General features: G+C 28.9%; 1 protein-coding gene across 1 annotated transcript; it reads left to right on the forward strand.

The window, feature by feature from the left end:
- The first annotated feature begins 6,089 nt into the window (after window positions 1-6,089).
- Window positions 6,090-11,302, forward strand: LOC101498469 (uncharacterized). The gene is made up of 3 exons (XM_004511889.4): window positions 6,090-6,273; window positions 7,210-8,998; window positions 9,328-11,302. Exons 1-3 carry the CDS (start codon window positions 6,230-6,232, stop codon window positions 11,260-11,262), a joined length of 3,768 nt encoding a protein of 1,255 aa, XP_004511946.1. The 5' UTR covers window positions 6,090-6,229; the 3' UTR covers window positions 11,263-11,302.
- The last annotated feature ends 4,609 nt before the right edge of the window (window positions 11,303-15,911 follow it).

The following is a 15,911-nucleotide window of genomic DNA, read 5'->3' on the forward strand; positions in this document are numbered from 1 at the left end:
GTGTATCTTGTGTACCAAAATACTTGTATTCAAGTTCTTTGGAAATTTAGGAAAAAAAAACTCACCCTTGAATTTCAGAAAACTTGAAATGAAAAATGACAATTTTTTTAAAATTTTATTATTTAAACGAGGATAAAAACTTCATTTCATTGTTGATTTGGGGTATAGATATAATTAAAGAGGTATGAGGTAAAATTTTCATGTTTCTAAAAGAGAAAACTTTGAGCATATCTACAACTGAGTTGGATCAGACCTTTTATATCATCTAACAAACTATTAATTTGACATCATCTTATCAAGAGAGCTTGTAACTAACTAGAAATAAAGAGACATCACCTCAAATATATTGACTCAACAAATTATAATCAATAAGAACTTTATTTTAATTTGTCTTTTCTTTAACATTAGTGTGTGTTTATATCACCTCCTACTCCTTATTAGAGTTGTAGCACTTGGAAGGAGCGTAAGAGAAGAGAAGAGGTGCAAGATCCATCACCAACAAAGAGATCAATTTTGTACCCCAAAAGCAAGAACTATCAAATGATATTAAATACTATTTTAATTTAATATGTACCTAACTTGATATTTTTTTAAAACTAACTTTATATGACATTATTCTAAACTCTATTTTATAATAATATTAAATATTATCATTTTAAATTCTATTTTATAATAATACACTTATATATATATATATATATATATATATATCAAAAATTGATATGGACTAGTATACTAGAATTACAAAAAAACACTGACAAATTTATAGTTTAACATAACTTTACAATTTGATATCATAATAATACTCATAATGATAATATATTTACATCTATTTAAATAGCCTAGCTACAAGAGTTAAAAAAAATTATGACATGTAACCGGTCATTGAGCTAAGTATCTTTTGAAAAACATTAACAGAGAGAGTGTTATGTTAGTTTTTTTAGAGGCAGAGTGTTACGTACATTAAACTATGAACTTATGTGCTATAGAGCTTTATTCGTTTGGTCTAATGTACCCTAATTACAATATTTTTTAGGAATCCACCCTAATTACTTAATTGCTATAATGTTGATTAATACCGTCACCGGTCTAATGCACCCTAATTACATTTTTCTTTTAGGAATCTACCCTAATTACTTTATTGCTATAATGTTGATTACTACAGTAACCCTAAAATGAACGTTGATTAATACTTTTGCTTTTACTTTCTCTCGTTTTAATTATAAGAATAAAATCAATAAACGTATTAACTATTGTCATTTTTAAATATTTTTACAAATAATTATATATATATATATATTAACAATATAATTTTTTTTTATTGTCAATCACTTACCACCATTAGATCATTAATAATGTTAGACCATGCATGAAAATTAAACTTTTACAAATATAATTTTATAAAAAAAATATAAAAACATCAAATACATTTATCAATATCCAAAAGACAGATATCTTAAATCAGAATAAAAATTCATTTAAATAATAAATAATATGTCTTAACAAAATATGTCATAAAAGGATAAATCTTAAAATTACAATTTTATTTATACTGTAACACTTACTTTTTCTATGTCCTAAACTATCTTCTTCTAAATAGAAGGTATTAGTTCCAAATAAATATTTGTAAAAATAAGTAGATGGTACTATAATTTATTATACATTTGAATGATAGATATTTATTTAATATTAATACTTTTAAGATGATGTTAGTAATATAATAATGAGATCTCCTTTGGAATAAATTTTATAATTAGTAAAGTAACAGGGATTTTTAGATGTAAATATAAAAATTAAGGAAAATTAGAATACCTTATTAATCTCATATCCACTAGTTTCCAATAAAGAGAAAGTAATGAAAAGTCTTCCCTTAAAAGAACCAAAAATCCGCGCACATGACACCGAACAACTTACCTTCTTTAAACTTCATTTCATCGCTTAACAAAAAGAAAAGAAAGAGTGAAAGAAAAAATAGCAATAAAACGAGAGAGAGAGAGCAGAGAGGGGAAGGTGTGAGAGAGAAAAGAGTAGAGAATGAAAACAAAGCATTGTTGTTGGATTATTGATAAGATGGTAGTTGTTTAGGATTGGTAATTAAATGATTTTATGTTTTTTAATGTATTTTAGTTAGTCAAGCAGATGAACTTGAAAATATAAAATTTAAAATGAAAATAGTATAATGTTATATTTGAATTCGTATAGATATATCTTTGGTATTTTATTCATAATTTTCTCCATAGATAGTGTTTGTATGTGATTTTTGTCCTATTATAAACTATACTTAATTACATTCAAAATAGACATTAATTTCATTAATTTTCATTGAGAATTGATATAAAAAAATTGAGTTACAAGTTGAAAACATAATTTGTTGTTTCATTTTTATACCTGTATACCTTAATTATTTTATTAAACTGTATTAATTGAATGTCTATTATGTTGAATTAAAATTATATTTATTAATTAGACTTCTTAAGCTTTCTAAAAGATTGTCGTTATTTAAATCAGACATTGTTTGATATTTTAATTAAATTGTCAAAATTATAATATTTTATAATGTAAAAAAAGATTAGGACGTAGCTGAGTTAAAATTGGTGTAACAAAAACAATATTAATCGATTTTGAGTGAAATAAATGGAATTTGAAAGCTTAATTATAGTATTTTGTTACCGTAAATTTCTAAAAGTTTGTCTTAATTTTCAATTTTTTATTTTTATTTTATGAAGTAGATTGTTTTGTTTTATAAGTTGTTCAACATTAGCAATCTTAAAATATTTATATATTGAGTTAGGAAACTCGTTTTTTTAGTGAAACCAATTGAGTCTGAAAGAAGACAATACTAGTTTTATCATGTTAAAATTTACGATCTTACTAAATATAGAAATGGCTCAATAGTAGTATTATAAACACATATGATCTATAATAAGATTATTATGTAATGTTGTTAACTTTAGAATATCATAACTTGAGTTATATAAATCAATTTTGAGGTAAACTAATTGTATTTGAAAGTTTAAATATAACATTCTTTTTCTGGAAGTTTGATGCTAATACATGGTAATATATATATACTCATATACGTATGTTCAATTGTGTGAATGGAGTAAATGATTACTCGTATGTTATGATTAAATATATATTGTATGAACTCCACCTAGATGAACTCCCCTATATATTACGGGAGCTAGGAGTAAGTGGGACACTACTTACGAACTTAATCATGTCTAATATTTTCAAAAGAGATTATTCAAGTAGAAGTTATTAGGTGAAACTAATGTAGTTTTTACGTAGAGTTTAATTCATTAGACTACTTGTGTCTAGTGGCTCAAATTGTTTAAAATATTTAAGGCTAGAGGTAGAAGAAATATTTGAGTATAATTTACGAAGAAATAGTAATTTATTAAATTGAGATATAGTTTGAGGACTTTTCATGCCTAACACACTGACATGACTGAGAAATATCAATAATTATTTTATTAAATCTATGTTACTAAATTTTATGTTCACTATATTTGAGTAATATTTTCCAATTAACAAGTAAATGTTGAAAATCTTAGGTGTATATGAATTACTTAACAATCCTTCAGTGTCATGAGTTAAAGTCATATCATATATTGGGTCTATATTAAAATTTATAATTTAATTAAGTCTTATTTAAAAATTTGTAAAAATTATAGTATTTTAATTCATTTAAAAAATTTATAAATAATTTATATTTATTGTATACATTTATAGAGTAGAAAATTTGAAAATTTTAGTTTCATTTGCATTTTTTATTAATTTTTCTTAAAATTTATATTAAATTTTACGCGTTAATATTATATATATATATATATATATATATATATAACATGTTAAATAAAAGGAGTTTATGATAAGAAGTGAGATAGTTAAATCTTAACTACAAAAGAATGATAAATATTAAAAGAAAAAATCATATAATTTTTTTAAATAAATATTTATAATTTAAATAACTTCTAATCATAATTATTATAATTATATTATCAAGATTGAACCTCTCGTTTTGTCATTGTAAACTCATTAATCTCTAACTGTTTTTTTTTTATAAATTAGGATAGGAGCTAGTATTTGAGAAACTTAAAACGCTATCATTATTTCTTTCCAAAATAGCTACGGAACGGAAAAGGGTTTTATGTATTGCGTATTCTCGCAGTCACCACAGTACTCCAAATAGCGACAGTTTTCACTAGCATCGTCTTCAAAGAACGCCGTCTATTAAATTGACAGATGAGTATTTTATATGCGTAAAGCTGAAAAGTATATGGAATAGTAATTCTTAACCACGAAGCAAGATGAACATAGCAAATATTTCTTTGTTTTTTAAAAGAATATTTCTTCCTTTTTTTGACAGAATTACAAGAGATATATGTTACACTAATATTACTATTTTTTACATCAAGAATATAACTAGTACGAGATCTTGCCTTGTACGGAAAATATTCACTAATAGAATTTTAACTATAATCTAAGTGTAAATTATACAGTTTATAAATTTTTTAATAACAAGATGTGAAATATACTATCCACCAATGTTATTATTATTGGATCGAATTGATCAATCGAATAAGTTGAAATGGAACTTGAGACACAAAATAGTTTGGGAGAACTATTAACATTAAAAATCTAAAAAAACAGTTATAGAATTATTCAGATTTGATAAAACCGACAACAATTAATTGAACTGCGGAACCGGTATGAAAATCGCTCGGTCAATTTATTCGCATTGTAATTTATTGAAAACTTGAATTTCAATCAACCAGAGGGAGTGTGTTGTTAACTAAGATATTTAGTCTTAATTTATTAACTTATTGCTAATTATAATAATAATCCCCATAGTACTAAATAATTAATTTAAGGTATTTTATAATATTAAAAATAAAAGAAATAAGTTTTTACTCACTTTTTTTTCTTCTTATAATTGATTTGATTGTATATTAGTTGAATTATTTTAAGTGCATGCTCATATCAATGAAAAGTGGAAAGTCCATCAATGTGATTTGCTAGTCAAGTGGGTAGTGGGCTCGGTAATGACTTTGCCACTTTTCCCAACTAAACCTCGAGACTGGACGTGCTTTTTCTTCTCTTTAAATGAAGGATTTCAAATATAAATTTTAGCACTTATTTTTTATTCTTGCATTTTTTTTTATTTTATACTACCGGTTAATTTACATCTTAATATATCAAATAATTTTTACTATTTTAATTATATTTATGATACTATTTTTTATTATTATGATTTTTAAGAAATTAATTATTATTTAATCAGATATAAAAATAATTAACAAATTTAATTAATCACAAATCACTAAAAATAACTTAAATTTAATTTTTTATCATAAGCATTATTGACTAAAACTAAGTTTTTAGGTTGTCAATATGTCTTCTCTAAAAATATATTTTAAGATATTAAACTTTTATTTATTTATTTATGTAGGACATTAAAATAATAATAATATATGATAAATATTTAAATATTTTTGAATTAATTAGCTCAATGTTTCTTTAAATATTATAATATTCAAGTTCCTTTTAGTTTTGACCAAAACAGCATATCCAAGTGACAAATAATTTTTACTCAACAAAAAATATTTCCTCAAGAATAATTTATAGGGTTTTTTATATAAATATTCGCTTTTAAAATTTTTAATACTAAATTGTCCTATTTTCAAAAAATAATGCTAAATTATCCTCTTTTAAAAAGGGTATATTTATATAAAAAACACTAATTTATAAGTTTTGTTTTGGAAATCCCCACAACACATAGCAAATAATTCATTTTTTGTAGGTAGATAATAAATATTTCATAGACGCACAAAGGAATGTGAAAAAGGTCTCATAAAAAAATATTAAATTCACAAAACGAATATATATTTTTTTATAAAATTATTTCAAAGAACTTTTGACTTATCAACAATATCTTAATTTTTTATAAGATTAAGCAATCAGAATTGCCTTTCAGCAACTTTCAAACCTGTTTCTAACCTCTCAAGATAAAATAAAATAAAAATTAGTATTAAGTTATTAACTTAGTTATTATTTTTAATTAGCAAGTATTGATATTTATTTTAACTTAGGTAGTTGTTTTACCACCCTCAAAAATATTCATTCATTCATCTTGTAGTAAGCGCAGTGAAAGAATCCCAAAAAAATCGCTTCAACGTCTTATGGGTTCTTCTTCTTTTCTTTCTCTTTCTCTTTCTCTTCTTCCATGGACCTTCAAACCCTAATCATCAACCCTATGTTTCGCCGCCGGTATCTTTTCTTTTTCTCTCTCTCTTCCACCATTTTTTACTTTCTTTACTTCAATAGTTTCTTCGGCTTTTTTATTTTTATTTTTTATTTTTTTATTTCTTTCAATATTCGACAAATTTTCAACCTTTTTCATTGTCTTCAAGTTGATCACTGTTTTTTCTCTCTTGGCTATTTTGACTTATTATTTCAAATTTATTTTATTTTATTTTATTTTATTTTGTTTATTTTCAAATAAATTTTCAACCTTGTGACTATCTGTGTCGCCTATGATATATGGTTTGAGTAAAGATACTTTCTTTTTTCGTTTTGAGAGTGATTACTGTGATTTTTTTTTTTCAGTTGAAAATTTTGGGTTAATGGTTAAGGTTAGCTAGAATGGTTTGTGTAAGTGTTTATGGTAAATTTTTTATTTTTTATTCACAAGTTCAAGAATGGTTGGTATGATAATTAATTAAATTTTTCAGTTTTCACATAGTAACTGTGCGGATAAGGATCCTTATCTTTTCTATTTCTAGCATACCAAGCTTAATTTCTATTATTATTACTTCCTATCTTCGTGTACTTGTTGTTTATTTATTTACTTTTGGCACTATATGCTGCTTGGAATTACTTGTTTTGTAATCAATGCTGTGAAGTGTAACTGCAATTGGTTAAATTTAAATTTAGTGGCTTATTATATGGCCATTTTAAACCTACCCATTTGCTATAATTTATAAATTAATGTATGTTTTTGTTAAATGACATTTATCTCAAAACGTCCCTTTTCATTATTTATTTTTTGGAGCCAAATGAAGTGGTGAATGAATAGGAAAATGTTTGGCTATTTGACATTTTTATGTTTGCAGAAATGTATGTATTATTTTTCTGGCAATGTAAGCATTTCGTTCTTTAGTTGTTTTGTGCGAAAAATCTAATGTGTATTTATGGTTCAACTAGGGGATTGTTGCAGCTGACAAGAAAATTCACTTGTCATGTGGTTTTGTCATGTATCTTATATTTCCTTGTTGCATATGGACTATGCTGTATGAATGTGGTGGAAAGTTCGCCAGATTATGATGCTTGTGCATCTTTTGAGAAAAGTTACCATTTTGATTCTTCAGACACCGCTGTTAGTGACTCTCGTTTAGGCCACGGTTTTCCAGCTGCTGACAACAGTTTCAAAAATGTGTGTCCAAACAGTCATTTGTTTTGCTTTCCTTCATTGTTGGACGGGTTTTCTCGCAAAGAGAAAATTATAAAGGAAGCTTCCACAGAAGAATCTGGTAGTAACAAAAGCTGGTTATCTGACTTTGGTGTGTTTAGGTTACTTAGTGGAGGGGTTATCTCGTGTTCTCTGAACTCGAAAGAAAGAGTCAATGAGGTACTTTCTCTTCAAACCCAGATTGGTCGTAAAAATGATATTTCCTCATGTGGTGGCTCTTTGCATAAGCAGAAGTCAGCGCATTTGTCGCCAAAGAGCTCTGAGGTGTTTAAATCAAATTTGTTGGATGATTCTGTCTCACCCAATATAAAGATTGCCCCGACTGTGTTGGACTGGGGACAAAAATATTTATATTCTTCTTCAACAGCTTTTTTAACTGTGGAAAATACATGTAATGAGAGCACATTGCACCTATATGAACCATTCAGCACGGATTTGCAGTTCTACCCTTGTAACTACAGCGAGGTTTCGCTAAGACCTGGTGAATCAGCTTCAATTTGTTTTGTTTTCTTCCCGAAGTGTCTCGGTGTCTCATCAGCTAGTCTGATTTTGCAGACAAGTTCAGGTGGATTTGTTGTAGAGGCTAAAGGATATGCTATCGAGTCTCCTTTTGGAATTCAGCCCTTGTCGGGCGTGGAAATCTCTCCTGGTGGAAGGTTGAGCCGGAATTTTTCGTTGTTCAATCCTTTTGATGAACCCCTTTATGTGGAGGAAATTACTGCTTGGATATCAATTTCTTTGGGTGATAATTCTCTCGAAACTGAAGGAACTTGTAGCGTAAATGATTTTCAGGTTTTTGATACTCGTCTCTCTCCAACCATTAAGGATCGTTTGGTTGTGAAGAGTAGCCAAGTAGGTTCACCAATAGTAGCAATTAGGCCTCATAGGAAGTGGGATATTAGTCCACATAACTCCGAAACTCTCTTCGAGATCGATATTACAGTTGGAGATGAGGGAAAAATCTTCGGTGCATTTTGTTTGAATTTACTGAGATCCTCAGAAGACACATCGGATACTATTATGGTTCCTATTGAAGCCAAAGTTGATCGTCATTCTGCATCCGACACTGTTGGTAAATTTGTTTCAGCAACTCTCGAGGGTCTAGCCACTTGTGACAGTGGTGAAATTGCTATCACTATCTCTCTGAGGAATGATGCCTCTTACATTTTAAGTTTTGTTAAAGTTCTAGAAGTTGATGACGCGAAGCTTTTCCGTATCAAGTACAAGGAAGGTTTGCTGCTTTTCCCCGGCAGCGTCACACAAGTTGGCATTATTTACTGTAGTCACCTGCACTTGGATTCGCCTGAAGTCTCTGACTTGCAAGAGAATTGCAAACTGTCAATTCTAACAAATGACTCGGCTAGTCCCCTGATTGTGATTCCATGTGAGGACATAATATATATTTGTTTTGAACATCAAAGACTTTCATCTGCTGGAGTAGAAGACAAGTCTAAACATATTGAAGCTCACAATATGCGGGCAGGGTATGTGGGCAGAAGCACGCAATTGCCACCAAATGTTAAGGTATGTTGATTTAATAGTTTCCTTGCTGTTTCTACTACATAGTTGAAGAGGAGAAAAAAAAATCAGTTTTAAATGATTATATGATGATATTTTTTTGGGCAAGAATTCTAATTTTGCAATTTTTTTTCAAACAAAAGGGAACATTTTCTCTTCATTTTCCATTTATCACAAAATGTTCTATGTGTCTACATGGTTGATTATTATGCAAGCAAGGAAGTTCGCATTCATTGGAATTAAGTCATCTATTATTGATTATTTATCAATAAATATATATATATATATTTCCAACAATCATTAAAACAATTCTATGTGCTGTTTTTGTATAAAAGGTTTTAGAAACAGCAGTGGATGAGCTTGTTCTTGAAAACTGGAAGTCTCAAGGAACTGCGAGTGGCATGTCTGTACTTGAAGACCAAGAGATACTATTTCCGACGATTCAGGTTGGAAGTCACATATCTAGGTGGATCACCGTAAAGAATCCAAGCCGACATCCAGTTACGATGCAGCTTATCTTGAATTCAGGAGAACTAATTAACAAATGTCAGGGACTGCATGATTTATTAAACCCTTCTTCATCCGGTAATTTGGTTGTAGATGATGGTGTTACTCCGACAAAGTTTGGATTCTCAATACCAGAGAGTGCAGTGACAGAGGCTTATGTGCACCCCTACAATCATGCAACTTTAGGGCCGGTTATTTTTTATCCGTCCGATCGTTGTGGCTGGAGTGGTTCAGCATTGGTAAGAAACAATCTTTCAGGTGTTGAGTCGGTTCCTTTAAGAGGATTGGGAGGGTTGCTTTCTCTAGTTTCGCTCGATGAGAGTTCTGAGCATGTTCAAAGTGTGGATTTCGATTTTAAAATTCCCAAGCCGCTCAATTTTTCTCTTCCATATTCCTTACTTCACACAAAAGAGACAGCTTCTGCATGTTCACAACCTTTAGTGAAAGAGTTATATGTCAAGAACACAGGAGACTTGCCATTGGAGGTTAAAAGTATCCGAGTTTCTGGGAGAGAATGCGGTTTGGATGGCTTTAAGATTCTTCATTGTAGGGGTTTTGCTCTTGAACCTGGGGAGTCGATCAAACTTATGATATCATACCAAACTGATTTTTCTGCAGCCATGGTGCATCGAGATCTTGAACTTGCATTGGCTACTGGTATTTTTCTGTTACCGATGAAGGCAAGTTTCTCGCAGGATATGCTAAGTAACTGCAAGAAGTCGATGTTTTGGATGCGAGTTAAAAAAACTCTTTCTGGATTCCTTCTTGTTGCATCCTTATTGTATTTGGTGTTTTGGTTCGTATCCCCTCAAAGTACTGCATTAGGCTCCTTGGATTATTCGTGCAAGAGTGACGATAACTTGGTCCACACCACCGCTGTGAAAAGTGGGGGGAAAACCTCTTTGCTATATCAAAATGAAAGAAAGAGTAAGCTCTCCGTTACTAATAAGATAAATCATTTAATCGAGGCTTCTTGTGGCGGTTATTCGTACGGTCAAGGAAATTCATATGAACTGATGCAGACTTCTGAAAACCATCATTTGACGGATAGTCGAGGTGAAAGAATATTGTCATCCACAGAAGTTCCGAGCTCTGAACAAACAAAAGCATCCCAGAGTGGTCATCTCGTTGTCAAAACTGGCAAAGAAAAAGGGAGAAGAAAAAAGAGGAAAGGTCTTGGTGCAAAATTAACATCACTGTCAGAAGTTTCAAGTAGTCAAAGTGGGAACTCTACGCCGTCATCTCCCTTATCACCAGTTGCCTTTGCTATGCCTCTTGAGACTCTTAGTTCAATACCACCTGTCGCTGCTGCACAACATTTTGTAAACAACCAAGGCTCTGTTTTGAAGCCTGCTATTCAACTAGAAGGCTGCAGTAATAACATGTCTTCTCCTCAAGTGTTGTGTTCAGCTTCAAGAAGTGCTGCTACTACTAATATAACTGTTCAGTTGCCTCGTGCTACTTCTCCATTTCGTGCAGGCGCTCCTACGCCCTCCTTGTTGTCATCAGAATGTACTGTTACTTCGCGCGCTCAAGCTCCTGGATCCAAACTTCAAAACCAAAATGCTGTTCAAGCTCAAAAGGCAGCAGGACTAGCAGATGAGTATGAATATGATATTTGGGGTGAACATTTCTCTTTACCTCACTTGTTAGTTTCGAAAAATGTTACTCACATGAAGTCGAGTCCTGCGTACGCCAATAGTTTCGACAGCTTTTTTGTAAGGGGTCCTCAAACCCTTGTGAAAAATTCTCAAGATGGCTAATTAAGTTGAAAAATAAAAAAGCTCTCATAGCTAGTCAATACATGCTCATGCACACTCGCTATCCGATAGTAGTGTAAAACAAAGTATAATTTTTGTGAATATTTTAACTAAATCAGTGCATGAAGAAAATCCTATAATTTTTTGGTACTAAAGGGAAAATCCTATAAGTTTTGGTAGAAAATCCTATCATTTTTGAGAGCAACCCGCCACTTTTAGAAAACCACCATTTTTCCACCATCAAATGTGAATTAGTGAACTGGCATTTTAAAAAAGTCACGTTCTCTTGTAACAATAAACCGTAAATGTCTTCTTGAACGCGTTACAATCTTATTGAAAAGTCATAGTGAATGTTTGATTTTGCAGCGTGGTTTTGCTTTATCCTATCACAAAATCAAATATTGGTACAACTTGTAGGTAACAAACAATGTTTTTATTAGGTTTAAAATTGAGTCGAGCTAATTTTTACAAAACTTACTTGTAAGATATTGAGTATGAAGTGTCTTAGGAGCTAAAATAATTAAATTTTATTTTATGGAAAATGAAAGGAAGACGAAGAGTCTTTGAAAATGGCAGTTCACTAATTCACACTTGGTGCTATGTAGACCATACCATAAGGCACCAGCCATATGGCTAAATCCAAGTTTCTGGTAGTGTAATCTTGTACACACTCACTCAGGTACTGTTGTGGCCTTTACTTTTCCGTGACTTCTATTTGGGGGGCAAACATGTGTAAGGTTGAGATTTGAGAATTAGTTATAAGGCCAAGGCATTGTTTGGTTGTCTTGATAAGATGAAAGGTACCACTCAATATGTAGTTCATTCATTTGGTCCTGCCATCAATTGGATTACCTAGCAATTGGTGGTCCAAATTCTATTTTTAGGACCATTTTCCCACACCATCAAGAGATTCTTATTGTTGGACCAAAATATAAATAAAAAATTACAACTGGTGCTATCACTATGTATGCCAAATAATCTTTATATTAAATAATATTACCAAAATAGTTGTTATGTTAGGTTGTATTCATATATGCATTACAATTCCCATTTGTGGGGATTTGCTTTGGTTCATGAAACCCTTCTAATGTTTTCCAAAAAAAATAGATTGAAGTTTTTTATGGTTTAATTTAGTTTTAGTCTTCTTATAAAAATGTTTATGGGATTTGTCTCCCATTTAAAAATTATTCAATTTTGCCCTCTCTCCAAATAAAATTTGAACGCAAAAATGTGATATGACATTTTAAATGATATGACATAAGATTTGACAATTTAGAAGTATCTAGATGAATTAATTAATTATTATGTAATAAATTAAATTATAAAAATAAATAATTTATATAGTTGAAAATGAAGTTTCTAAAGATTTTTCTTGTAATATCATTAGTGCTATCATTCTACATCATCATGTTATATTAAATAATTTAAAATATGTCACATCACTATTTTTTAATTTAAAAATTTAAAAGAGATCAAAATTGAGATATTTTAAAGTGAGGAATAAATTTTATAAAAGATGTATGATAAAGAATCAAAACTATAATTAAATCTATTTTTTTAACTTCAAGAGGGTAAACTAAAAAAAAGATTTGAAAATTTGAAACTTTTAAGAAAGGAAGCACAAACAACATTTATAAACAAATACATTAGAAATTAAAAGCATGAAAAATTCAAAAATCTTAGAGATTGAAATTGAAGCTCAAGCATTGCTTGGCTAGATCATCGATCACCTAGGTAGTTTCTCTAAGGCATCATAAATCCGATGAATAGACACATGGGTCCAACTTTGAAGATATTCAACAAATATTGAAGATTTAATACTGCATGAACACTACATATAGTAATAAAATATATATATAATTGAATAACTTTGCATGGTTGGTTACAATTAAATAACTTTACACGTTGATTAAATGTATGTGGTATTTGGGATACGTTGTAAGAAAATGGCTTTTTGGGAAAAATAGTTATTGGGTATTGCCAGTGGCCCACAAAAGTTGGTTTCTTTACGTGTGACAGCAAAAAAATGGTTATAAGCTCTTCTTCATTATTGTGTTCCCATGGTTAAACAGAGCAGGCCATGAGCACTGACAACACTATCCTTGTAACCATTGTTGTCGGCAAATCGAGGCAAAGACAAACAACACATGAAATGAAACCAACAATTTCAACAAGTTAAGAAAGCCATGATTCAACAAGTCTCACTTTTAGCAAGATTTTTTTTTATCTATAGACGAAATGACAAATAGTACTAGAAATTTTTCATATATAAAATGAATATTTCGTGTTTAAATTCAATTTATTGTAAAAAATATAAAATCTATCAATATTAATACGGGCATTACAAGTTGAGATAGACCTTTAAGATTGAACAAATTTTTCTCTATATCTCACTTGTAAATATTATAAACAAAACACCCGTCTCAAAATCTTAGTTATTATTATATAAAACAAAGTATTAATGTCAATAGCTGACATTTGACATTCAAATCAATAATTTAGTAACTTTGAATTAACTTTTACATAAAATCTAAAAAATCAATTACACTTAACTAATTTTTTAATAATTGTAAAAATAATTATTTTTTATTTATAATACTAACGAGGGATTATGTTGAAATGAGATATTTCTTACTGATTGAAGCAACATTATATATATGATAATTACTTAGCTTAAAAATTAAACTGTACACCTAAAATTGGACTTAATAAAGGTATAATAGATATTTTGATTTTTGACAAGGAAACATGTACTTTAGCATCACACACTCTTAAAAAAATGAGTGGAGGTTGGGTATTGGAAATCGAACTATTTTCCCACTTTTTTCATGTGCATGTGACTGTGCCTTAATTCTTTTCCCTTTCCACGAATCGCAACAAATTAACCACTCATATTATCGATCTACTTTATGCTTTGGATCAAGCTCAGAATTTTATGGTGAATACGTTTTGCAACACCATCTATAAATAAACTATAAGGGAGGGATGGAACCTTTTATCATTTTTCTTATTATATTTTTCTATAATCTATAATAAATATTACAATAAAATTATAGATTATTATTTCCTCTTCAAAAATAAACTAATAAAATAATTTAAATTACTAATAAATTTAATACCACAATCAATTTATTTATTTCATCTATAATTTAATCAACGAAGTCTTATATATATATATATATATATATATATATAAAAATAATTATTTTTTATTTATAATACTAACGAGGGATTATGTTGAAATGAGATATTTCTTACTGATTGAAGCAACATTATATATATGATAATTACTTAGCTTAAAAATTAAACTGTACACCTAAAATTGGACTTAATAAAGGTATAATAGATATTTTGATTTTTGACAAGGAAACATGTACTTTAGCATCACACACTCTTAAAAAAATGAGTGGAGGTTGGGTATTGGAAATCGAACTATTTTCCCACTTTTTTCATGTGCATGTGACTGTGCCTTAATTCTTTTCCCTTTCCACGAATCGCAACAAATTAACCACTCATATTATCGATCTACTTTATGCTTTGGATCAAGCTCAGAATTTTATGGTGAATACGTTTTGCAACACCATCTATAAATAAACTATAAGGGAGGGATGGAACCTTTTATCATTTTTCTTATTATATTTTTCTATAATCTATAATAAATATTACAATAAAATTATAGATTATTATTTCCTCTTCAAAAATAAACTAATAAAATAATTTAAATTACTAATAAATTTAATACCACAATCAATTTATTTATTTCATCTATAATTTAATCAACGAAGTCTTATATATATATATATATATATATATATATATATATAGAAGACGAATGTTATATTTTTTTTTTATCAAGAGCAACCACACAAATGAATTGAACGTTACATCTTTACTTAAAATTTTATATCAATGTATATATTGATTTTCTTACTTATATATTACTCAATTTTTACTTTTTTTTCGACCAATGTAGGACTTTTGACTCAAACTTAACGCCAATATTTTTAAGAATCAAACATCAATTTAATATCTAAAGTAATATTCTATCTTGAATTTAGTCTATCAAATATATAAAAATAATATGTAGTCTTTAAGCATATAAAATCGACCAATTTAATCCTTAAAATATATGCAATTCATCAATTTAATCCCTAAGTTAATGAATTCTATATGTTTTAAAGATTATTTATTATATTTATATAGTTTAGAGACTAAATTAAGGATTAATAAAATAAATGACTAAATGAAAGAGAGAGTGATGCTTTAGGAAAAAATAGTATAAATGGTTGTGTACTTAATTTGTACCTACAATTATATATTACATTTATGTTATTTACTCTTTTTTTTATTCTCCATTTATTTAACTTGCTGCATGAAGTCGTTTTCTTCATCCTTTAGAAATAGAGCATGAAAGTGATCGATGACTTCTGCATTAAAAGTTCCACTTGCTCTATGAGGACATGCTTTGCCCTTTAATCCTCATCTTTAGCATAGCATGTCACAAATCACACTTTGTAAAATGATTGAAGAAGTAAAAGCCCTATTTTTAATATACACAGTAGCTTTTATTTTGATCCACATTTTGGTTAAGTTGCTATGTGTATATTTGGTTTTGAGGTGAGTAAATTTGATTTTGACTAAATTAGTTTTTA

This window comes from Cicer arietinum, chromosome 8 (assembly GCF_000331145.2).
Source record: "Cicer arietinum cultivar CDC Frontier isolate Library 1 chromosome 8, Cicar.CDCFrontier_v2.0, whole genome shotgun sequence".
Taxonomy (NCBI): Eukaryota; Viridiplantae; Streptophyta; class Magnoliopsida; order Fabales; family Fabaceae; genus Cicer; species Cicer arietinum.

Coding starts and splice junctions, on each gene's coding strand:
- LOC101498469 (XM_004511889.4), top strand. CDS start 6,230: ATGGACCTTCAAACCCTAATCATCAACCCTATGTTTCGCCGCCG. Junction 6,274..7,209: donor AACCCTATGTTTCGCCGCCG/GTATCTTTTCTT, acceptor TGGTTCAACTAG/GGGATTGTTGCAGCTGACAA. Junction 8,999..9,327: donor AATTGCCACCAAATGTTAAG/GTATGTTGATTT, acceptor TTTGTATAAAAG/GTTTTAGAAACAGCAGTGGA.